At 41.0% G+C, this 27,175-nt stretch overlaps 1 protein-coding gene across 1 annotated transcript; it reads right to left on the bottom strand.

Moving 5' to 3' along the window:
- Positions 1-19,962: 19,962 nt before the first annotated feature.
- Positions 19,963-26,264, bottom strand: chst1 (carbohydrate (keratan sulfate Gal-6) sulfotransferase 1). Its single transcript, XM_061762342.1, has 2 exons — positions 25,971-26,264; positions 19,963-21,654 (listed from the first exon to the last, which is right to left on the bottom strand). Exon 2 carries the CDS (start codon positions 21,606-21,608, stop codon positions 20,331-20,333), a length of 1,278 nt encoding a protein of 425 aa, XP_061618326.1. The 5' UTR covers positions 21,609-21,654; positions 25,971-26,264; the 3' UTR covers positions 19,963-20,330.
- Between the last annotated feature and the right edge of the window lie 911 nt (positions 26,265-27,175).

The following is a 27,175-nucleotide window of genomic DNA, read 5'->3' as shown; positions in this document are numbered from 1 at the left end:
CGATGTGAGTTACGCCGGCGAATCGAAAATCACATGGCAGTACGTTTCGTGAAGTCCCGTCCCCGCCTGCACTCTAGCTGCTCATTGGTCATTCGCTGAAGATTAGGAAGTGAGTGACAGAACGCGATAGTAGTTCCGTTCCCGCTCCCAGCCGACTCAGTCATGGCGCCGGCCAAGCTCAAAGAACGAATCATTTTATTAACTGATTCAGTTCAGTACGTTCACCAAAAAAAAAATCTTTCTTTTGAAAGTAGATCAGTTGGCCCTGGGGATGGTCTGGCTGAGAATTTCAGGAGGGAAAGAAGCAGCTTCAGTCGAGGAAAAAGGATTAAAAAAGGGAAAACAAAACAGACGGAAAAACGAAAAAATAAGTTGTTCTTCACGCGTTTTATGGGAGAATGCGACCGTTTGTCTTCCGGCCTTTTTCGTGGACCCGCTGGTAAATCAGAGAGCTCACGCTTGGCTGGAAGCATAACTTGTACTTTTAGTAGCAGGTTCTCTGATTGCCTGGACAAGTAGAGGCCGGGAAGCTGAGTCGCCATCCCAGGTAGTTCGAAGAAAGGGGGGGGGGGGGGGAGGGGGAGGGCTGGCCGAAGCTGCCCCATAGCTGAGGATCAAAGAACAGACAGCCAAGAACCAAGAGCGAGAAAAGGCGGAAGCCAAGGGTTAAATACCCAGCGGGCGTGTCTAAGGCACAGGGGAAGTGGAGAAGACCAAGCCCATCGACTTGAATTTAGTCTATAATTTGGCCCATAAAAAAATTGGGTTTGAAAATCACATTAATCTAAAATACTCCCAACTTTGTACTCTTATTCAGAGATCAAGCATGTCGAATGATTGTCTCAACTGTAGTCTTGGCAAATCAACGAATTGTTCAATATACTTTCTCAATTCGTACTGTTTGGCTTCAAATCAAGAGGACAGTTGTCAAAGTCTCCTAGCCGAACGTTTAAACTGACACATTAACAACACAGACATCAAGGCATACATTCAGAATATTCCTAAATCTTTGTTTATTACAAACGTGGGATTTCAATGTCCACAGGCAGAGAGGTGTGGGGGTGGGTTGGGGGGTGATCGTGTTCCATTGTTCAACAGTCATCAATCACTCCCCTCCCCCCCAACCATGCTGTGCCAGTCATGAGATTTGCAACCAGTTTTACAATGTCATATGATATAAACCAGGTTTCCTGTGTCTTCACAATCTGGCTGATTGAGGTTCAGGATGCAGGAATGCAACAGTTTATCAGTTCTTGGGGTTGCCATGACAACCGGGCCATAGTCGCTACAGTTATAATTGTGGTTGTGAATTACACTGAAGCACTGTACTGCATCATACTGAGAGTCATATGTGATAATTTGGTTACCTCACTTAATTACATGAGAGTCAACTATATTAGAAACATCTCTCAGGTGTAGGCAGTATACTTCTACACCACTGCAAACTGCAGCCACAATAATAAACACAATTTTACCTCTCTGATAATGTCAATGATAACCAAACATTCGTATCTTTGTAACGGGCAAATATTTGATACAGCTCTTGTATGGGATATCATTATATTGCGCAGGAGGTCATAAAGTTGCCATTAGTTGGTTTATGAGAGATGAGAGCAAAGAATTTTGACATCTCCATCATATACACAAAGCCATATATCTGTAAAATGGAACACGCAAACGCTTCCAGCAAAGAGTGCCTAGAGTTTTTCAGCCAAATTGAAAGTTGGTTACAGTATCTCTTGTACCTGCAAGGTCTGGATTGACATATGAAGTCGATGTGGCCGGCTGTGCCTGAGGAATTGTCTGAGCAAAGATGCACACACGCATCCTATTCATCCTTTGAGGCGCGCGTGCACAAACACACATGTGCACACACATAGACTTTAAATATAGACTAATAGACTTGTCTGCATGTATAATCCTTTGTTTTATCTACTTTGTATTATATATATATTTTTTTAAAAGCTTAAAGTGTTGAGAATTAGGACTCGTGCTAAAACAGTTAAGGCAGTGCATTTGGTATGTCCAATGTTCTTGTGATGTCCATATCAAATAAACGAAACGGAACACACACACCAATACTGTATCTTGAAGAGCTTTAGCTCTTTGAAGCAAGTTACCCTTTCCTCTTCCTTTTTGTCCCCAATCGCAAAAATACAGTACTGTTTTTTTTTTGTCAGAAAAAATAGACCATGCATGCATTCATCCATCTGTAAAAGCACTCAGATTGTGGACACTCTGCCATCAGAGCGCAGACGGTGACTGGAGGAAGAAAAAGATTTGCATGCCGAACGTTGGCAGTACCACTTTAAGTCTCTCTCGCCACTCTTCATGTCCCCATAGATACCTCCAACATATATGTCTAAGTGCCCTCCACGTGATGGAAACCACAGGTTGTCAAGAGGCTTTTAAAGCTGAGAAACAAATGTTGTCACAGGGCCACTGAATCATGAAGGTCATATGATGTATCGGTCAGTTCCCTCAAGTCATTATGAGACCCGATGGTGGTCTATGACAGGAATCTAAAAAAGGGTTTTGCCCTTGTGTTTTTGCATGAGCAATGTCATGCTTTTGGGTCATATTTGACACACAACTTCACATAAAGGTCATTTATCTGTGACATTTACAGTATGTTGATTTTGTTCAAACTATGCCACTTCTACTGCTTGTATGCTTGTGCAACTTGATCACACCAAATGGAGTGGGGAGTTGCAGGCAGAAAACAGACATTCAAACATTTTCTTTGGCAGTAGGCATGTAGAAATTCATTTTGCAATTATAATCATTGGCATGTGGAGTAGTTTATTTTTTCAGCTTTATGTGAGAACAGTGGACATCTGTGGTGAATAACAAGCAAACAGCACACATGACTGATATAATCCTACTGTTATTGTCAAACATAATATATTTGGACCCCACAGCAAAACAACAGAAGATGCAGGTTTACAGACTTTATTCAACAAAGGGAGCACGCTGAGGTGAAAACAATTACTATGAACAGAAAGTGACGTGACAGAAGGTCAACGTGAAAACCATCTACGGACCGGTACCTAAATAAGGACGGTGGACAGGGAGCCACAGGAGGAAAACACTAAAGGAAACTTGGAGAACAAACTCTAACCTACACAAGGAAGAGAAGCAAGAACAGAAAAACAGCAGACGAAAATAGCTACTGACAGGACGGAATGAACGTGGGAATGCGCGAGAATGTAACAAAGCTGGCAAGGCAATGGCAACAACCAAAATACAATTTCTCAGCATTTTCCTCCTGCGTCTCCCATGCTTAAATACATGATGATGCTTAAATACATGATGACAAATCACCAGCAGCTGCATCGCGGGAGACTCCGCCCACCGACCAGCACCCAGGGACTGCAACGCAACAGAAAATTCCACACAGGAAACAAGCAAACAAAACAGGATATGACACCTAGTGGGTGCATCTGAAATGTACTCCTGCTTTAATGCCAACTACGAACTATTTAGCAGTTTTTCACAGAGTTCATGTTTTTGTTGCTGATGATGGTAAAATGTGAGCATATAGTAGTTTAATTTAGATTTTTTTTCTTAGTGATTTTTATTACATGTGGATGACTTGATTAGGATTCGTTCCCTGGAAGTTATTCTAAAACACTTCTTCCTCAACAACATAATGTGCAGCAAATAATGTATTTATTTGTGTCCCCAGGATGAGGTGTTTTAATGCACTGTATATTTAGCCCTTCATCAGTTTGGATATATATGATACGTCAACAAAAGTTATTCTCACCGCTTTGCAAAACATGACAAAATGACTTAGACTCCTGAAGTAAATAGTTGTAAAGGTTTGTCCATACAAACAATTTTATTATTCTTTTCCAATACACTATTGATCATTTTTTATGATTCTGAGAAAAAGGAAATGTATTTACCCAGACATGCAAATTTAACAAACAGTAATTGTATCCTGTTAAAACAATTAATTGGCTCTGTCTTAACATGTTCCCTCAGGTAGGCGCTATCGATCAATTCAAACTAGAACTAGCAGACATTCCAACAGCTTCTTCCCTCTTGCAATCAACTTCTGAAACACCTAACCTACAATTCCATTACAACATGCTGGCAATTTCTTGACTTGAGTTCGTTGTCACATTTCTGTGGGGCCAATTATGTATTACTCGTGCACTCACTGTAGTTGTCTCGCCGTGCTGCACTATTTGCATATAGTGGCCACTCATGCCAGAGTAGCATCTGCTCCATTTGCACACTGATTGAGGAGTATCTGTAACATTTGCACAACCATTGTCCCAGATTATCGCACTACTCGTCACTTTAAACCGCATACACTCCTTGAAGTCTCAGTGCCCTTTGCACAATGGTCATTGCACCGGACTATTGCGATATTAGCCATTCGAACTGCTCTAAGTGCTAGAGGACTCTGCATCTTTTTGCACAATTGTTGTTTGTTGTTGTTTTTTGTCAATGTCTTTATGTCTCCAAAGTGTTCTGTAAATTGACTGTCTGTTGTACTAGAGCGGCTCCAACTACCGGAGACAAATTCCTTGTGTGTTTTGGACATACTTGGCAAATAAAGATGATTCTGATTCTGATTCTGATTCTGTGGGGCCAATTATACATTACTCGTGCACTCACTATAGTCGTCTCGCCATGCTGCACCATTTGCATATCTGTTGTTGACCAATACTGGCCACTCATGCCAGAGTAGCATCTGCTCCATTTGCACACTGATTGAGGAGTATCTGCAACATTTGCACAATCAACATTGTCCCAGATTATCGCACGACTCGCTAGAAGTCTCGGTGCCCTTTGCACAATGGTCATTGCAATATTAGTCTTTTGAACTGCTCTAAGTGCAAGAGGACTTTGCATCTTTTTGCATAATTGTCAAAAAATAAAAAATAAAATGTACCGGCATTACCAGATAACTAGCAACCCTTTATTGCTCAGTGACTGTTTTTTGTCAATGTCTTTATGTCTCAAAAGTGTTCTCTGTCAATTGACTGTCTGTTGTCGTATTCGAGCGGCTCCAATTACCGGAGACAAATTCCTTGTGTGTTTTTTGGACATACTTGGCATATAAAGATGATTCTGATTCTGATTCTGATGTTCAACAAAGGATATGGAGTCTACAGGATGAATGGAGAGATACAGTCGATGTTTTTTATATTGGGCTTTTATCTTGTTTTGAAAAAGAGCTCTTCATTTATCAGTGTAAAGTAACAAATTATTTAGTTACAGGAACCCCTGGTAAGTATGGCAAGTAAAGTACAGATGTTGTTTTTACAGCGGAGACAGAAATTCATAAATATGTTACGGAGAAGGATAATGTGTAATTTGCTTCTATGACTGAGCTTCAATTTTGTTCTCACTAGCAGCAACACTATGGTCCTACTGGTATAATGTGTGTTCACTGCAATTATAGATATGGATTTTCAATTATTTTACAGCAAAATGGCATGACATGAGATGTTCTGCTCAACTACACACAGATGGAGGGAGGCCCAGGGCTTTGCAGATCCATCCCAAAACAGTAATGGCTTCGTGGCTCTTAGATATTGGATTAATAATATCTTTTCCCAAGGAAGTACTTTCCTCTGCTGCCTATTAGGGGTACTCAAGCTCTTTTTTATTTTCATGAACAGGAAAGGAGAAAATAAGGGCAGTAATTTGACAGCAGGAGCTACAGAGCAAAGCAGACTTACTCTGAACCAGGACAGCTAGCTCCTATGACAATGGGATTCCAGATTAAGTGCTGACAAACATTTTTTTCCCCAAGGCCCATGGAATCCATACAGACCCCTTGCAATTTCAGTTCAAATACATTAGTAAAAAAACAAAACAAAAGAACAACAACAAAAAACTGTTTTAGTCAGATTCCGAATTATCCTGTCAGTAAAAATGAACTTTTAGTCATGATCAGAGGTGAGTAGGAACGCGTTACATTTACTCCATTACATTTACTCAAGTAGCATTTTGGATAAATTGTACTTGTCAGAGTAGTTTTAATGCAGCCTACCTTTCACTTTTACTCAAATATTTATGTTAAGAAGAAACTGTACTTTTACTCCGTTACAATGATCTACATGGTATCCTCTACTTTATTTATCAATTATTGCTGATAAATTTTTTTTCGTGTGTGGTCTGTTTAGACTGACTTCCGCATCGGGCGCCGTTTGCTCCAATCTAGTGTAAGTGCTAGTGACGTTTGACTCGAGTTCACCAATCAAACGTCTTCTATAGGGCTTCACGAGCATAGATATAAACACTAGAAATGACAGCCCGCCTAATCGACGTGCCTACGTGGTGGTCATGTCGGGATGGTCGTCGTTCCCGTAGGAGGCAACAGCGCGTGACTGTGTTTACATTTCAGACAATGAAAAACAACAGCTTTCATGCATTGTAGTATTTGTCTGGGACTGTCTGCCCAAACGGCGGCACGGTGGACGACTGGTTAGAGCGTCAGCCTCACAGTTCTGAGGACCCGGGTTCAATCCCCGGACCCGCCTGTGTGGAGTTTGCATGTTTTCCCCGTGCCTGCGTGGGTTTTCTCCCGGCACTCCGGTTTCCTCCCACATCCCAAAAACATGCATGAATTGATGACTCTAAATTGCCCGTACGTGTGACTGTGCGTGCGAATGGTTGTTTGTTTGTATGTGCCCTGCGATTGGCTGGCAACCAGTTCAGGGTGTACCACGCCTCCTGCCCGATGATAGCTGGGATAGGCTCCAGCATGCCTGCGACCCTAGTGAGGAGAAGTGGCTCAGAAAATGGATGGATGGATGTCTGCCCAAACATGGATATTCCAGCTCACTTCTAACTTGAGAAAACCCTTTGCAGTAAATTGCTGATGTTTTTGTTGTTGTTTTGGCTGTGCATATTAGCCCCCATTTGTCCTATTTTATGGTCATAAAAAGGAAATGTAAAACATACATCTTTTGGGGTATGTGCTAATCTCCCTCACACACATGTACGTGCACACACATGCACGCACGCGCGCGCACACACACACGCACAGTTAGATTTTTGTTTTTTATTTGACGTTCATGCTCTGATTTAAAAAATAAATCAGAAGTTACTCAGATTTTTCACTGAGTACTTTCTTCCTCTTTCTCAAGTAATTTGTGAGAGGACTACCTTATACTTTTACTTTAGTCATATTACTTTCAAGTAACAGTACTCATACTTAAGTACAATATTTGGCTACTCTACCCACCTATGGCCATGATAAGTTCATTTTCATGTCAACTCAAGTATATGCAGTCTCATCTAAATATAAGAACACTTAACAGAGACCAGATTTGACTAAAAACTCAAAAAATTTGACTAAAAACGCCGATATTTTATTTCAGTATCAGTGCACTGTACACATCATAGAAACTGTATATTGACCTTCCTCTGTTGTGCTTGTTCAGCACTGTAGTTCTAATAAATTGTATGTTGACTCTTCTGCAAGCATGACTTCATAAAGAGTTGGTGTATTTTACTTTCATCCACCACTGCATATAAGATCCATTACACGCTGAGTAGAGAATGAGACTAAATAAAATGTAGATTTTTTAAAATTCAAATTCATTAAAATTTTCAAATGTAGCTTTTTGCGTGTAATGTAAACATAAAATTCTGTTTGTTACAATAATATGCGGCAGTACAGAGGACAAATGGTTATAAGCATGTCCACCTCACAGTTCTGAGGTTGGAGGTCCGAATATGAGCTCCGGCCGTCCTGTGTGGAGTTTGCATGTTCTTCCCATATTGTGTGGTTTCCTCCCGATACTTCCGGCTTCCTCTCACATTCCAAATTGTTAGTTTAATTAAAGACTCTAAATTGTCCATAGGTGTGAATGTGAGTGCGAATGGTTGCTATGTTGGGCTATTCTGTATGTGTCCTACGTTTGGCTGGCGACCAGTTCAGGGTGTACCCTGCCTCTCGCCCAAAGTCAACTAGCACGCGTTTCAGCACACCAGCGATCCTACTGAGGATAAGCGGTATAGAAAAAATGGATGGATGGATAATAACATGCATGACTACCACCAGTCCCACACCTTGGCCAGTACACAGCTGACACTTGTCGTTTGAGAGAAATGCACAGGACATAATTCCGCATGGAACATATGGCATAATATGGCCATGAATCCGAACTTGGACTTTGTTCCATAACATGTGAACAGGATTATGAAAGTAACATAGCAACCCATGGGAACACAATGACCTATTTATATTATTTCTAATTTAGAAAGAGTTTAACAGTTTGTTTAAAGACACACCCCATCATGACTTTTGTAGTTGTTACATTTTCAACTGCTACTCCAATTTCATTTGCCAAATTACAGACTCGTAGTGATAAATGGGATGAACTTAATGTACCTCACAAAACAAAATTTTGATTATACAATACATGTTTTGGTCAACTTGCATGTTCTCTCAGGTAGATAATACAGTACATGCGTGGTATTTATTTTAGCCTACAGAGCTACTGTATGCCTGATATAAAAACTATTATATATTATATATTAGTTTGGAATATAAAGTGCCATATTTCCCCCCAGATTTTAACCACTGTGGTTCAAACAATGATGTGCCTTATTTATGTACGTATTGGTTCCCCATCCCAGGAGCTTTCCATTCGTGTTGACTGCTCATGAATTTTTTTGATTAACGTTTTAAACCAAATCCAGTTACAATGAAGCATTCAAATCAGTATTTCGAGCTGCTTAAGTAGACACTCCCATCATGCAAAAAATGAAATGTAATGCTTCCAATCCAGCCTTCAAGTTGAAGGCGATCAACCTTGCCATTGAAAAAGACAATCAAGCTACGGAATTCTGAGTCTACAGTATGCCTTATTTTTGTTGTGGCACAGCAGTACTTTTGCTTTTATTTTACTTTGTGCTGTTTGCACTTGGTTTTATTTCATATGGTTGGCAGTTTTCATTTTCTCTCTATTTTGCCTTCCTCGGCAAATAGCGAACAGTTCTCCAAATGAGAGGCAAAATGTTCTTGCTTCAAGCTGTTTGATTTGTCAGTCACCATAAATATTAATTTAAACTACTTTTGACATAGCATCACTGTTATTATCATTTGCATAATACAAGTCAGGTTGCTTAATGCCACCATGCAATGGGCAACGCTACACTTCAAAAACATGGCAGACGTTTAACATACATCTTGTAAACATGAAATGCCGCAAAAAAGTCAATTCAAGTTTATTTCTGTAGCCCTTAATCACAAGAGTCTCATTAGGCTTCATAGGCCCACAGCTCACAAACATCAACGACAAAAGAACCCACAACTAACTGGACAGTAAATAAAAAATCCGCTTCAGTGGCTTTGGTATTGGTGCACAATATCTGTGAAATTTGGCCTTAATTCACTCACTGGCTTGTAACATTTCGGTATGAACAGCATTTACAGACCAGATTTACCATTTATCAAGCGTTTCATAAGAAACTTAGTCGACTATGTCAAATATCCACTGACTGCACAACTGTAATGTGTCCAGTTATAAAACGATAAAACAAGTATTCCATAAAATGAAAAGACCCCTTTTAAAGCGACAGTTATACAAAGCCAAAAATATTTTAGGGTAATCTATTTTTAAACTGCACGTTGAGGTAATCTGAGTTTTTGACTCAAAGAGTATAGTAAATCTGACACACAGAGCCTCAAGCCAATGTGTGTATTCCTGGAAGTGTGCAAGTCTGATCGTGCTGAGACATATGTGTGTGAGCGTATGTGTGTTACCTTGCGGCATACACACTGCTATGGTTGTGCATAACACAGACTGCCTGCAGGCCGACACGATCATTGCATTTCAAGAACTGAACACCTGTGTTGTGCAGCCCAGTCAGAGTTGAGTCATAGCTCCACACTGATAGGATGGGAAGACAAGGATGAGGCGCTGAATAATGGAACACCGAAATATTTTACTCTTATGTCTTGCTGGCTTGCAGTGATTGCAAAATAATCACAGGTGTCCTTTGAATCATACTAATACTACAGTATATCATATAATGTACGACATTAACAATGAATTGCTGTGTTTATGTGAAAGGATGAGTGAGAATAGGATTTTGCATGGATGATGGATGGATTTAAATTTAAGGAGTCCTGTCACACACGTTAGGATTTTTCAGATCTTTAAAAGATCGTTTATCTGTTATAGACCCCACACATGAAGATTTAAAGAAAAAAAAGAAGGAAAAAAAAGCATTTAAGTTTTTGTCATACTTTGTATGGTGATCTCAACACAGAACACCACACACAATGATTCTGTTCTATTTCCGATCTCATATCTCGTCCGCCAAAATGGAAATCTTGCATGATCAAATTTGAGCTAACAAAAACGAATAAGAAGAAACAATACCGAATATGTTGTGCCGATGACTCCCGAGTGTTGCCGCAGGAGAATGGTGATGTCTTCAATAAAAACTCTTGCTTTGGAAAATAGGACATGTTTTTAATTAACACCGCCTCCTTGTTTCTTAGTCGGGTAACGTTATGATTGGCTACATTCTGTTTCCAATCACAATTCACGGCGTCATCACACAGGAGACATCGGCTTTCCCCACACACATGAATATTTTTGGTCATAAATATTGAACACATTTAATATTTAAGATTGTCTGCGATACCTGTTTCGGACTCTATTGGGAACATTTTTCACTCGTAACACACCTCAGATCACATGATAATCTTATAGCATAATCATATAAGACATAAAATACTCTGGCATTTGTCATCCTTGGTCAGGAAGGAGCAACATCGGGACAAAATTATCCCGATTTTCGGTTTTCTCCGGGTATTCCGGTTTCCTCCTATATTCCAAAAACATGCACGTTAGGTTTAATGTTCAGCTGAACAGACTCCCCAAAAAGTATTGTAAATTTGACACTTATCAGAAAAGAGTCTTATTAACAAGCTGGACAATGAATTAATGAATAAAAAAAATCGCAAAGTATTTGAAATCAGGCTTCAAAATGGTCAAGAATTTAGACATTCTTTCAGCTTCCAGAGACGTTATTAGGATTCCCACTTAGTTTCCAGTTGTGTGAATGACTGCCAATTTTGAACATCTCTGTCGGGACACTTATTATTCGAGCCCTCACTGTTTTATCACACTGCACTATTTGCACACTGTTGTTTATTACTACTGGCCACTTGAGAACTCTCTGCACCTTTTGCACAATCATCATTGTACCATTCTGGTCCACCATCCGACGTCTCAGGAGAGGAAAGCAGTGCACCACCAACACTGTGTATAGTGGGGATGGGGCGCTGCTGACCTCGACTCGGGACGTTGTGAGTCGGTGGGGAGAATACTTCGAGACCTCATTCCACCGACACGCCTTCCCATGGGGAAGCAGAGTGTGGGTTCTCTGAGGCGGGCTCTCCTATCTCTGGGTTTGAGGTCACCGAGGTAGTTAAAAAGCTCCTCGGTGGCAGGGCCCCGGGGGTGGATGAGATTCGCCCGGAGTTCCTAAAGGCTCTGGATGTTGTGGGGCTGTCCTGGTTGACACGCCTCTGCAACATCGGGTGGACATCGGGGACAGTGCCTCTGGATTTGCAGACTGGGGTGGTGGTCCCCCTTTTTAAGAAGGGGGACCGGACCGTGTGTTCCAACTACAGGGGGATCACACTGCTCAGCCTCCCTGGTAAGGTCTATTCAGGGGTGCTGGAGAGGAGGGTCCGTCGGGAAGTCGAATCTCAGATTCAGGAGGAGCAGTGTGGTTTTCGTCCTGGCCGTGGAACAGTGGACCAGCTCTACACCCTCGGCAGGGTCCTCGAGGGTGCATGGGAGTTCGCCCAACCAGTCTACATGTGTTTTGTGGACTTGGAGAAGGCGTTCGACCGTGTCCCTCGGGGAGTCCTGTGGAGAGTGCTTCGGGAGTATGGGGTACCGAACCCCCTGATACGGGCTGCTCGGTCCCTGTACGACCGGAGTCAGAGTTTGGTCCGCATATCCGGCAGTAAGTCGGACTCGTTCCCGGTGAGGGTTGGACTCCGCCAAGGCTGCCCTTTGTCGCCGATTCTATTCATAACTTTTATGGACAAAATTTCTAGGCGCAGCCGAGGCGTAGAGGGGGTCCGGTTTGGTGGCCTCAGTATTGCATCTCTGCTTTTTGCAGATGATGTGGTTCTGTTGGCTTCATCAAGCCGTGACCTCCAACTCTCATTGGAGCAGTTCGCAGCCGAGTGTGAAGCGGCTGGGATGAGAATCGGCACCTCCAAATCTGAGACCATGGTCCTCAGTCGGAAAAGGGTGGCATGCCATCTCCAGGTCGGGGATGAGATCCTGCCCCAAGTGGAGGAATTCAAGTATCTTGGGGTCTTGTTCACGAGTGAGGGAAGAATGGAACGGGAGATCGACAGGCGGATCGGTGCAGCGTCTGCAGTGATGCGGACTTTGTATCGGTCCGTTGTGGTAAGGAAAGAGCTAAGCCGAAAGGCGAAGCTCTCAATTTACCGGTCGATCTTCGTTCCTACCCTCACCTATGGTCATGAGCTGTGGGTCGTGACCGAAAGAACAAGATCCCGGATACAAGCGGCCGAAATGAGTTTCCTCCACAGGGTGTCCGGGCTCTCCCTTAGAGATAGGGTGAGAAGCTCGGTCATCCGGGAGGATCTCAGAGTAGAGCCGCTGCTCCTCCGCATTGAGAGGAGCCAGATGAGGTGGCTGGGGCATCTGATTCGGATGCCTCCCGGACGCCTCCCTGGTGAGGTGTTCCGGGCATGTCCCACCGGGAGGAGACCCCGGGGACGACCCAGGACACGCTGGAGAGACTACATCGTTCGGCTGTCCTGGGAACGCCTCGGGATCCCGCCGGAAGAGCTGGATGAAGTGGCTGGGGAGAGGGAAGTCTTGGCGTCCCTGCTGAAGCTACTGCCCCCGCGACCCGACCCGGATAAGCGGTAGAGAATGGATGGATGGATCATTGTACCAGATCATTGCACTATTAGTCACTTTAAATTGCTATAAATTGCTTGAGGACTGCATCATTTGCACAATTACCATTATATCAGCATCACCACGCTAGTGTTACACTTCCATTGCTCAATGACTTTCCATACTCATACTCCATACTCTCCACACTGTTTTTTATGTCCTAAATGTATATTTTGTCATAGTGGCTGTTTGTTGTCATACTAGAGTGGCTCCAACTGCCGGAGACAAATTCCTTGTGTGTCTTGTAACATACTTGGCCAATAAAGCTGATTCTGATTCAGTTTTTTCACATGCTTTTAGCATTTATCTTCAAAGATATTTAATGTATTTAGAAACAAAACACGACAATGAGTTAAGTTCAACTCTTGACTGCGTGATTATCATTTTGGCCATAACCATGCAGCCTGAGTCACATCCATTAATTCCCACCTTCCTCCCCCCACAGAGAGCAAGCAGGTACCCATGAGCTCGGGATGGAGATTTGCCGGGGGTGGGGTGATGGCGAGTGTTTATTTGGTATTACCATCTGTCGTAATGTTAATTGGGCATTGCTTTACATTTACACTGGGTATGGAAAGTATTCAGACCCCCTTAAATTAAATTAAATCAGCCATTTGCTAAAATCATTTCAGTTCATTTTTTCCTCGTTAATCTACACACAGCACCCCATATTGACAGAAAAAAAAACTGAATTGTTGAAATCTTTGCAGATTTATTAAAAAAGAAAGCTGAAATATCACACAGCCTTAAGTATTCAGACCCTTTGCTCACTATTTAGTAGAAGCACCCTTTTGAGCTAATACAGCTATGAGTCTGTTCGGGAATGATGCAACATGTTTTTCACACTTGGATTTGGGGATCCTCTGCCATTCCTCCTTGCAGATCCTCTCCATTTCTGTCACGTTGGATGGAGAACGTTGGTGGACAGCCATTTTCAGGTCTCTCCAGAGATGCTCAATTGGGTTTAAGTCAGGGCTCTGGCAGGGCCATTCAAGAACAGTCACGGAGTTGTTCTGAAGCCACTCCTTCATTATTTTAGCTGTGTGCTTAGCGTCATTGTCTTGTTGGAAGGTGAACACTTTCCTGAACACTTTGGAGAAGGTTTTTGTCCAAGATATCCCTTTACTTGGCCACATTCATCTTTCCTTCGATTGCAACCAGTCGTCCTTCCCTGCAGCTGAAAAACACCCCGACAGCATGATGCTACCCCCACCATGCTTCAGTGTTGGGACTATATTGGACAGGTGATGAGCAGTGCCTGGTTTTCTCCACACATACAATACCGCTTAGAATTAAGGCCAAAAAGTTCTATCTTGGTCTCATCAGACCAGATAATCTTATTTCTCACCATCTGGGAGTCCTTCAGGTATTTTTTAGCAAATTCCATGCGGGCTTTCATGTGTCTTGTACTGAGGAGAGGCTTCTGTTGGGCCACTCTGTCATAAAGCCCTGACTGCTGGAGGTCTGGAGTGATGGTTGACTTTCTAGAACTTTCTCCCATCTCCCGACTGCATCTCTGGAGCTAAGCCACAGTGATCTTTGGGTTCTTCTTTACTTCTCTCACCAAGGCTCTTCTCCCCCGATTGCTCAGTTTGGCTGGACGGCCAGCTCTAGGAAGGGTTCTGAATGTCCCAAAACTTAAGGATTATGGAGGCCACCGTGCTCTCAGGAACCTTAAGTCAGAATTTTTTTTGTAACCTTGGCCACATCTGTGCCTTGCCACAATTCTTTCTCTGAGCTCTTCAGGCAGTTCCTTTGACCTCCTGATTCTCATTTGCTCTGACATGCACTGTGAGCTGTAAGGTCTTATATAGACAGGTGTGTGGCTTTCCTAATCAAGTCCAATCAGTATAATCAAACACAGCTGGACTCCAAACCAACACCTAACCATCTTAAGGATGATCAGAAGAAATGGACAGCACCCGAGTTAAATATATGAGTGTCACAGCAAAGGGTCTGAATACTTATGGCTGTGTGATATTTCAGTTTTTCTCTTTTAATAAATCTGCAAAGTTTTTAACAATTCCTTTTTTTCTGTCAATATGGGGTGCTGTGTGTACATTCATAAGAAAAACATTAACTTAAATTATTTTATCAAATGGCTGCAATATAACAAAGAGTGAAAGATTTAAGGGGGTCTGAATACTTTCCGTTCCCACTGTAAATAATTGTTAGCGTTTCCATTGTAAAAGTTGATGGCAATAACTAGTTTTAATACATCTATATTGATTGCAAATTTTTCCTGATTTTGTGGCACCCCCCGGATGGCATGGCGCCTTAAGCATTTGCCTGCTCTGCATATGGAGCCTTTGCAGTTAGAACAGCTTCCAGCCATATGGAATTTTTTAATGTGTCTGAATTCCATAGATGAATTAAGGTTAGTATAATAATAAAATAAGCACGTGAGAGGTTAGGTGTTGGTGATGTTGGATGAGAGGATATGGCTCAAAATCTCTGCTGCAGTTCTTCCGAAATGTGTTCAATGAGTTTGTCCACCGCGTAACAGCCATGCTACAATAGCAAAGCACCTTACCACTTACAAATGTCCAAAATGTATTTGTAAGATCTGGAAACAAGATTCAAGGAAAAAAGTTAAACCCAAGACAAACAAACATTAGATGTGCATTTGTGTGATGCAGTCCATATCTGCAATCGGCCGTTGTTGACGTCCAGACAGCAAAGTGCAAAGGTTTTCTTGCTACATAATTTGAGTGATACAGACCAAATGTAAGATTGGATTGGACTTGAAATGATGTAATAACTGTTGCGTTATCAGGCCAATAGTCTCATTACATGCGAGTGCTGAACAGAACCAACTGCATGTTGAGGATTCACGGGTAAATAGTCATGCAAAAATTTAAATCTTTCTGAACAGTAGTTTCTATTGGCTTTATGCTCAGTGCTACTCGAACAGAACTATTAAATAGTGTAGTAGAGATACAGGCTAATTTGAGTAAATAAACATGACTCAGTGAATCTTCCATTTTTGGTGTTGTTTGCAAGCAGCTGCTAGTGTAACTAGAGTGGAAGATAATTTGTCTAGGCTGGAATTATCCTACAATTAACTATGTTTTTATTTTTTTCATGCATGATTTAATTGGGGTTGGTTTATTGTAATGTTTGTGTCGCTAAAACTCTGCTCTGAAGTTTTTTTTTTTTTTTTTTTTGCAAACCATGAGTTGCAAAACAAGAATTATATGATTTTGAAAGACATTTTTTTTATGTTCCAAGCTTAAATGTTTTTTTTTTTTTTTAAACCAAACCCTATCTATAATAACAGTGTTTAATGTCTAAACCTGACCAAAGATCTACCAAAATGCTCACACACCATTCAAAATTTTTTTTTGTTAACTGGTTAAATTTTCTTGTCACATTGTTTGAGTAAATTTTTGCATGATTCTTTTATTTTTCGATTTCTCAGAGGGTCACTATTTGCTCATGGCTGCTCATACTTGTCTGCCTATGCGTGTGCCCACCATCTCATTTGAGCTTTTCAGGCCAGCCGAGGGTAGAATTTGAGTAGCGGCAGAGAAGCAATGAGAGCTGCAACTGACCACAGTGATGTGAGCACCACTGACCTGCCCATGTGATGCTGTGTGTACATGAACACATTCACACACATTCTAGAGCCTCTCTTACACAGAGGCTGCATATTCATTTCCACATGGGCATTATCCATCAATGGTTCTTCAAGTGTGACTGCATGTGCATGTCATTGGGTGCATGAGAGCGAGCGACTTGGGCTTGCCAGTAGCAGCTGTCACTCCCGGTTATAAAGGACAGATTACCATGTTTCCCATCTTCAAATCTGCTATTGCACATGGCACAGTGTAGCATATAAATGAACTAAATGTTAAATATTATACATGTCCAATGAAAACCATCTACAGTATTTCCACATCGTGACAATTTGGACTTATACTGTTAAGTTCTCCTATGTGTACTGTAAAATTGACAGAGTCAAAAGGAATAATGAAAGCGAGTTTTTTTTTTTGTACTTGAAGCAGTCAGTCATTTCATAGGTAAAGAAGTGAAAAATCAAAAGTGAGCGCTGAAACCCATGAGAGATATGTACCAAGACATCGGTGGACGAGGGAAAAACAGAAGAAAGAGGACTTAGCTCCAGCCTTGATGCTGAGGAGGATCAAAAGGTTTGTGCTCTGAATCTCAATGGACATTAGGCCACCAATACTGATGAGCATTCATTCAAATGTTGTTTTGTGGGTAAACACATCAGTCATTGTACTTAAATTAATAAATTAAATTAAGCAATTGCCTGTTATGACATCATCATCATGTAAATGAAACTTGAAATTCACATTTTATATATATATATAGTATGCTGTATGATTATTGTGTTAAGATATGCACAATATTGATTATATATAATTGTTATTATTTTCATTTACCTTGAATTTTGGATGAAAATGTATTCAATACATGAAAAAAAATTGTTCGAACTGTCCCATCGGCATAATAAAAAAACAGCTCAGCCTTAAAGGGGTTTGAACTCTTCAAAATGTGTCTAAAATAAATGTGACTGCAATTAATGCCAGTTATTGTCAATACAGCTAGAGTTAATTGCAACTAAAAATAAGAACACACATATTTGGATTATTTTACATAACTTGACAGATACAACATTAGTACATGCACTGCATTCAGTTCTTGACCTTTTCCTCTGTAATGTTGCATGGTTCAATAGCATCCCTATTGCCACGAAAATGAGAAAAGGTTTCATCTCAAATGATGAAGGCTTATTAGCAGAGGTGGGTAGTAAGCGCGCTACATTTACTCTGTTACATTTACTCAAGTAACATTTTTGATAAATTCCACCTGTCAGAGTAGTTTAAATTATGTGAAGAAGAATTGATACTTTTTCTCCATTACAATGATAGACATGCCTCTCACTACTTTTATTTATCCTTTATTGTGTGCGCGATCTACAACCCCAATTCCAATGTAGTTGGGATGTTGTGTTAAACAAATAAAAACAGAATACAATGATTTGCAAATCATGTTCAACCTATATCTAATTGAATACACTACAAAGAAAAGATAGTTAATGTTCAAACTGATAAACTTAATTGTTTTTAGCAAATAATCATTAACTTCGAATTTTATGGCTGCAACGCGTTCCAAAAAAGCTGGGACAGGTGTCAAAAAAGACTGAGAAAGTTGAGGAATGCTCCACAAACACCTCTTTGGAACATCCCACAGGTGAACAGGCTAATTGGGAACAGGTGGGTGCCATGATTGGGTATAAAAGGAGCTTACCTGAATTGTTCAGTCATTCACAAGCAAAGATGAGGCGAGGTTCACCGCTTTGTGAACAAGTGCGTAAGAAAATAGTCGAACAGTTTAAGGACAATGTTCCTCAACGTACAAATGCAAGGAATTTAGGGATTTCATCATCTACGGTCATAATATCCTCAAAAGGTTCAGAGAATCTGGAGAAATCACTGCATGTAAGCGGCAAGGCCGAAAACCAACATTGAATGCCCGTGACCTTCAATCCCTCAGGCGGCACTGCATCAAAAATGTCAGTAAATACAGTTTGGCGCTACATCCGTAAGTGCAACTTGAAACTCTACTATGCAAAGCAAAAGCCATGTATCAACAACACCCAGATACGCTGCCGGCTTCTCTGGGCCCGAGCTCATCTAAGATGGACTGATGAAAAGTGAAAAAGTGTTCTGTGGTCCGACGAGTCCACATTTCAAATTGTTTTTGGAAATTATGGACAAAGCCAAACCACATTCTGCACGTGTTACAACAGTGTGGCTTTGTAGTAAAAGAGTGCGGGTACTAGACTGGCCTGCCTGCAGTCCAGACCTGTCTCCCACTGAAAATGTGTGGCGCATTATGAAGCATAAAATACGACAAGCCGTGCGAGTATTTACCAACTACAAAAACAACAGCTTTGTCATGTAGCTCTTAAATTGTGACTGCACAAATGTAGATATTTCAGCCCACTTTTAAATTGAGAAAACACCTTGCGATAAGTTACAGATGTTTCTATTGTTGTTTTGGAAGTGCATCTGGCAACATTACCCTTATCTTAAGGTCTCTCGCTCACTCACACACATATACACACACACACACACACAATCAATGAGTCTGGTAAGTAAATAGCTTCTTCATTCAGTCATTTCAGTGAATAAAGCAAATACTTTTTCTGTAGGGCCCAATGTCAAGTGTTGTTTTTTGCGCAGGTAAAACTTTAAATGGTGGCAGGTGTGTGTGGACTCCCATAGTTAAATTTGAAGTTCATGCTCTGATTTTTAAAAATCTTTTTATTAATCATTACTCAAGTTACTCTTGAGTATTTTTCCACTGACTCTTACCCAAGTAAATATTTGGAGGACCACTTTTTACTTGTACTTGAGTCATATTATTCTTCAGTAACAGAACTCTTACTTGAGTACAATGTTTGGCTTCTCTACCCACCTCTGCTTATTAATCTCTAATACATTTTGGATGTGATACAATGCTGTCTTGTATAAAGCATCCAATTGTCTTTGTAGAAAAAATTTTTTTCAGTTGTATTAGTACACCAAAATGAGTTGATACTGAAACAAGCAATTCATCGGCCATTTAACTGATAAATTGACGTTTTCCTTTAAACCTACAATGACATGTTTTTTCGAAAGACATAGGCGACTAAATCTGTGATCGTAATGACGATACTTCAAATACAAAATCATAAACGATGTTTGTGCTTAATCAGATTCTGCCTCAATTTGGATTAAAGGCTTTATAAATATCAACATCCAAGTTAATAACGCCATAATCATCTTGAAAAATGTCACTTAATCTCTAAATACCCACTGAGTAGAGACTTTAGAATTACCTTTGTTTGTCACAGACGGTTGTAAATCTGCTCATGAAAGACTTATGACCACCATTTGATTTAACGTCCGTTAATGCAAGGAAGACACATTTTTACTTAGTCTCCTTCCCCAGCACTGCATGCCAGTATCTATTTTCTTATTACATGGATAGAAACACTGAAAAATCTGACTGCAACATTCACTATTTATTGCACAATTTTGTAAATGCTCGTAAAAGAAACAATAACTCATTCCATGTACCAACACATTTTTTGAAGGGCAACATTTTACCTGCATACACAAAGTGAATGACGATAATGTCCTGTTAATGGGGAAAACATATATGACACATTTGTAAACTAGCTTGTTTGATTATTTAGTGTTTTAAATGTGCTGTTCATAACATTTGGGGATCATCTATCGTCCCTTCGTGCATTCAAATTTTCATTTAGTGCAACTTTGAATAGACAAACTAAAAACAAACCAACCAATGACATGATAAGGCAACAATTATAAATATATAAAAAAATAGTCATTTGAGAACTATCTTTTGTTACAAAAAGGGTACAAAGGTTTTGTCTTGCACCAGCGAGATAGACATGTTTTTCAGTTGCTGGACCGACCTCACAGCCTTGTATCCCAATTGTTGGAGAACCTTCTGACACACGGTTTGAGTGTATTCTACCATGTCATAAGACAGTTTCAAGCGCCAACTCTCTGCATTAGCTGCGGAGTCTCGTAAAGTACCAAATTTGTGTTTTGCTGATGGCTCATTGCTGCCATGAGTGTTTGCAAGAATCCAGTCTTCCACATTTTTATCCATGGGCAGCCCCAGATAGTCATAGATCTCCTTCGTCTTGGGGAGTGGATTTTTAGCCAAATCTTCATAGCGAACCAACATATATTTCCCTTTCAACCAATAGGGATGGCTAAGACCAGTAGAAACAGAGCTTCGGTAGTCTTCACAGACAACAGTGAGCTGACTCAAGTCAAGATTGTAGGGCTTTCGCCCTGTGGCCCTCCATATACGCCACAGCCGGTATGTATCCCTGAATGTCTCAATCCGGGATGATAGGATACCACGAGGGTCTCTGACAAGTTGGATCACTTTGATATTCAATCTGGGGTCCTCCAACAAGGCGCGCAAATCCCCAATCTCTGGCACACGGACAGTCTTGATGGCCACATGTTGTTTATCCCGACAGGCTTCAGTTGCCAAGGTCAAGTTAAGGAGTGCACATTTCTTAACACAGTCCCCCTCTTCTACATTAACATCAGCTGGGCCAAAAGCATCACATACAGGTTGCTGGCACAACGCCCGGCTCGCACCACGGCGGAAAAGTTTGTCTGTGGTGTGGTTTGTTGGTGTTGGTTTGATGTAGCTCTCTAGGAAATATAGGTCGCAACCATACAGACTTCTCAATAGGTCTCGGCTAGCCCCCAGCATCACACGGCGGTCTGCTGAGTTGTGGCTGTGGGACAGACGGGGCATCAATGTGGTCTGGACATGATAAAGAGGTTCAAACAGGTAAAAAACCTCTTGGTGCTGGTTGAGAAGTTGGCCAACAAAGGAGGAGCCGCTACGAGTGGTGGCCAAGACCAAGATGTGGGTTTTGCGGCTTGCATTAACGTAAAAGAAAGGGTAATCATCGCAGCCTCCTGCCCCCCGTTCAAAGGGAGATTCGGTCTCCTGATCCCCCAGACCGCAATTATGTGGGCTGGGCAATGTGCACAACTGGAAAGGCTTGGAGGTGAGTGTGCGGATGGCTGTGTACTGGATGGCGATGGAGGCCAAGGCCAGCAGGATCACTGCCTTCCAGGAACATTGCATGGCGGAACCACTTCATTTAGACTCATGGATCCACATCAGGTCCTCCCTGTAAACAAACAATTTACAGCAAAGTAAGAAATTGCACTGATTATTTTAGTTGTTAGTAGTTTTAAGTTGTTTTGTAGTTTTAACCGTCAGGTTCACGAATTATGTAACCCTAAGTCAAAAGAATAAGTACGTGTCTTTACTCTTCTTAGGACATGAAAAGAAATTATTAACTTTTTTTCAACCATGTGATTACAGGAAGTTACAGACATGTCTACTCCCATGGACTTCATGTGCCTAAGTACTCAACATAGACCTGTACAAACCCAATTTAAGAATGAACTCAATTGAGTTTTATGACAAACCCATGAAAAATTATTATTTTTTATGCTTGAAGAACCTTGTGTCAAACCTGCACACATTTTAACATCATAAGACTCTATTCTTTAGTCCTAAATAGGAAAACAAACAGCGCTCACAACTGTGAAGCTAAGTTAATGTTTCAAAATCTCCCCAAAAATCTCCCAAAAAAACCAAAACTGCTGTGTGAGTCTACATTCTTTTTTAAGAGTGCATGACTGGTCTGACAATGCCATCATATCATGTCACCATTTCAGTGACAACAGTTGACAGTCTTTGCATCTTTGAACATCTGCATCACAAAAAAAGTCTGTTTGTTTTCTCATTAACCTGTGTATAGTACAGTATATGCTCGGGTGACTGTTCCATCCATCCCCGGCTGTGTGAAAGTAACCAGTTAGTAAAGCATCAAAACACTAAAAAAACACCTTTTATGAAATTCATCTCCAGCCATTCCCAAACCACTGATGCAACCCCTACAGTATTTGCAGAGCTCCGGTACACATATCTATAAGTCCATGCCTTCACCCACACTTTCGCTGGAAGTGGTTTTCATCACTCAATTCACTTTCCAATTTCCTAGAAGTCTCCATCAAAGTCATTGTCTTGGACTTACCATAAATATTTGCTGGATTCAGTGTGGGCATGCTGGGCACGTTCGATGTGAATATCTTCCACAGCGCTTCTCATCCTGACTGTCAACATCTCATCTTCCCCTCCTTCACCAACCTCAGCTCCAAACTATTAGTTGTTCCCTGGTACCCAATTATCATCACTATTACCCCTATACTCCTGATCAATGGAGTAGGAGTGAATTTCCTGGACTATTCTACAGGCTTCCCTATTCTTTTGCTGCATTTGCAATTTACAAAATATGCCCCCCCCCCCCCCCCCCAAAAAAAATAGAGTTTCTAACATAAACTACAACTAATCTGCACAAAAATGGTTTAATTTTAAATAAATAACTTATAACTACACCAAACATGCTCTCAATTGAAACCTAGATAGTGTTGTACTGTAAATAAAGTAACCAGTTCATGATGTCCACTACATAGGACACTTGGGTGTTTCCAATTTACTAGTCATTTGAATTGTTTGTTTTGTAAAAAAGAGGAATATAGTTACTTAGATTTTTCTGCATCTCATCATAATCTTTTAGAAGGACTGGCAGGTTATTTGTTGTAATAACTAACCTCTGAATGAACCTCAATGGGTGAGGTTAGAGTATTCTAAATTCCGCCGTAAAAACCTTTAGACGTTACTGTAGACGTTCATTTCGTCAACTAGAATCCAACCGTTTACTGCCACCGACGTACATATTCGTCATATACTGTATGTTTTTCAACAGGGAAGGGAGGGAGATCGTGTGACACTGCTGTTTGTGAATTTCAAGCTTGTAAACAACTGTACTGACGGACAGACGCAGGTAGATGACAGTTATGCAGAACTTTAGATTTGAAATCAACTCGGATTTTGAGTACCCGAGAGATTATGATGGATAAAATGGCCACAGGTTGGAAGTCGGACAAGTTTAGGCATTTTACACACGAACAGAATATGTATATGTAAAGTATAAGCAGAGTATGTGTCCCAGTAGTTAGCAGAAATGTGTGTGTTGTGATTGTGATAACGTACGACGCAGATCTTGGACGAATGTAAAAAGCAATTTACAGCTGGGATAGGCTCTAGCACGCCCGTGACCCTAGTGAGGATAAGTGGTCCAGAAAATGAATGAATGAATTTTCTACCAAAAGCCATTCCAAAACATTCTTTATGCTGTTTTATATAAGGAAACCAGTGTTTGTATGCTGTCACTAAAGCAAAAAATATTAGCATCAAAGTTACTGTTCCTCTTGACATCGTCGCTATCGAGCAAAATCCCTGTATGTCCAAATGTGGTCAATTTAATATTTTTTCACAAATCAATACTATTGGTCTGTCCCCACGTTGTCTGTCATTTTTATACATTATTAATCAATTGAAAGTGTTGAAAATAGCTTGAGAACAAATCTATCAAAGCTCAAATGTGTTGTAAAGCTCCACCTGTACCCACACTCATGTGGTGGCGACGTATATTATCATGCGATTGAACATAATTTTGAGGTTGTTAGCGTGCAACAGTATATCACATCAATATAAGGTATCATACCAACATCAACAATGCAGTGTTTGGTAACTCAAGCAACTTTTTTGAAAAGTACAGTAGTTATTGTTGGAGATGCAAGAAAAAAAGCTAGTTTTCTCTTTTTTTAGGGGGAGAAACAGCTATATTTTGTGAAACCAACCTATATTCTATTGCTAATTTCTAAAGAACGGAAAATGGTTGAATCAAACTTTTTCACCAGGTGAAAGAAGAGTTATTCTTTCTTTTGATATATTGGGGATTTAAATAATCATAAAACAATATTCTGTGGGTCTGCTCAGTCAAAATGCTCAAAAACGACTCGCAATATAGGGAACTCTGCTTTGAAAACAGCAGCACTGAATGAGTTAAACAGCTGTCCACGGTAGTAACTGCGATGCACCAGAGGGTTAAAACATCCATCCATTTTCTGAGCCGCTTCTCCTCACTAGGGTTGCGGGCGTGCTGGAGCCTATCCCAGCTGTCATCGGGCAGGAGGCGGGGTACACCCTGAACTGGTTGCCAGCCAATCGCAGGGCACATAGAAACAAACAACCATTCGCACTCACAGTCATGCCTACGGGCAATTTAGAGTCTCCAATTAATGCATGTTTTTGGGATGTGGGAGGAAACCGGAGTGCCCGGAGAAAACCCACGCAGGCACGGGGAGAACATGCAAACTCCACACAGGCGGGGCCGGGGATTGAACCCGGGTCCTCAGAACTGTGAGGCTGACGCTCTAACCAGTCGTCCACCGTGCCGCCAGGGTTAAAACAAATTAATAAAATATTATTTTGAATTAAAAATGGAAAAATGAAGGAGTAGCATGACTTTTAGTTTTTAGGTGAGTGATTAAAGGACTGATAATCCTCACACTACAGCCTTCATTTTACACCTGCTGATCAATAGAAGTGGACAATTACGCATTCAGTTTAAAAACAAAATCTGAAAAATCCTTGAAAAAGAATAATGTCCTCTTACTGATGGCACTAATCCAATATAAATAGTAATGGTAAAATAAGCAAAATGGAGATGTGTCTTCTGACTGCTTGTATTAGATAAAATATCTCGATGACAGTCCATGGAGAACGTGTAACATTAACACATAGTCCTTTATTATATTTACTTTTTGCAATATAAAAAAACAACAACTATAAGCCAACAGTATTGGCAGTTGATATGTAGCCTCACTTTCTGCCAACTCCAATATCTATGCGTCAAGTACCATGATGGCCTGATTGAAGAGGGTTAAAAAAAAACACTACCCATAAAAATTGAGAGTAAAGCTGTACAAACAATGTCATGTCAAGGGGAAAGGTTGCTGTAAGTAAAAAAATAAAATAAAATTCCAAAACAGCGAATCAAAAGCATGTGCATTCATGCAGAAAGCTTTGATGATGTACAATAAATAAAGCCTCTCATCATCCCCACATCTGACAGCACTACATTTTTCAGGTCCAGCAGAAAATACATTTGGCATCACTTCAAATTCTTTCAGCGCAAGTTAAATATGCACTGCCTTGTAAAAGAAAATGAGCTTGCTTTTCCCTGGATAAATGGAGATAATGGATATTCTGTGACTTTACATTGCTGATGTCTTACATTGAGAGGAATCTACATGGGAGCTAATTTAAAACCCAGGGTGAGATTTCCGCTACATAAAACTCACATATACTGTAGTGTATGTAGACCGCAGTGAACAGGTTGAGCTTGCTGATGATCTGATGTGAGATGGAGTCATGCTCAGTAATGCTGCGATAAGGCAACGCTGCACAAACGAATGCATCCCACCCAACCAGCAAGTATTCAAAAACATTGCGTTGATATGTGCGTGCATGCTGTCAAATCGTGCATCCAAAACATGTACAATGACTATATTTATCCATTTGTGTTACCTTGTTGGTAGCAGGAGTGTTCTCATGATGCTCCGTGCTCGTTGCTTCCCTTTAGTGGTCATAAATGTTTCCAAATGTGCGCTCCTTTATCGAGTAGAGGGCTTATCCTTTTGTGACGTTAAAGCATGCTTCATCAGAGAAAAAAGTGCAGTAAAAAGTGGAGCGGCTATGGTGTTATGATCGCGCAGTCAGGCGGTGAGGGAGACCGGGGAGGTAGCTAGTCTTCTTTTTAATAATGCGTGTGTGTGAGGTACACAAGGACTGATTGTCTGGACCACCCAGACCCCTCCTCTTTCCACCTGCCTCTCTCTCTCTCTCTCTCTCTCTCTCACACGCACCACGCGCACACACTCACCACGCCATCATTATCATCATCATCATGATGCTCTGTCCTATCCTGCCATATCACAGTAACTCCCTCCCTTGCCTCTTTCCATCCATCCACCAAATGACATTTAGTCCACGTCATCCCATCTGCCTTTTCAAATGTAGCTGTAAATATTTCATTGCTATTGCAAATATCCATCCATCTCTAGCTACCAGGGAGCTGGAGCCTATCCCAGCTGACTTCATGGGAGGGGAAGACTATATGCCCTGAACTGGTCACCATTACATCACAGGGCACATATTGACCCAGGCAACCATGAACACAACCCACACTGCCTGCATAAAAGTCAGGCCAATTAACCACTACGCCAGTGACCCTATTCGAAATATATATTCTTTGTATAATATTAATTATTAATTGTGTGTAGTACTGTACTGACAAGTCCAGGGTGTGGTCCAGTGGCGTGCAAAGGCTGGGGGTGGGGGAAGGGGGGGGGGGGGGGGGAGGAGGGGTCAGCGGGGGGGGGGGGGGGGGGGGGTGCTGTCAATTGTCTGGACTCCATTGTTGATTAATGATGCAAAACGGAGTGCACTACTTGGCTGAAGCCAACATGTTTCCAAGCTGTTTATTCAGTGTTAGCTGTTTGCGTTTGAAAGAACAACAACACGAAGCCAACCTTCAGAAATTCAGCTACATCCACAAAGACTGCTCAATATAATGCTGAAAAAAATTGTTTGAAATACAAAAATAAAAAATAGACGATTTTCTTCATAGCATGTTAAAGACCTTTAGTCAAATGCTTATCACTAATTAAGATATGAACTGTACGTAAGAACATAAGGTCGTGATTATGTTAGAAGCAAACTGATGATTTATC

This window comes from Phyllopteryx taeniolatus, chromosome 2, assembly GCF_024500385.1.
Source record: "Phyllopteryx taeniolatus isolate TA_2022b chromosome 2, UOR_Ptae_1.2, whole genome shotgun sequence".
Taxonomy (NCBI): Eukaryota; Metazoa; Chordata; class Actinopteri; order Syngnathiformes; family Syngnathidae; genus Phyllopteryx; species Phyllopteryx taeniolatus.
Note: the sequence above shows the minus strand (reverse complement) of the source record. Positions and strands in the feature narration are given on the sequence as shown.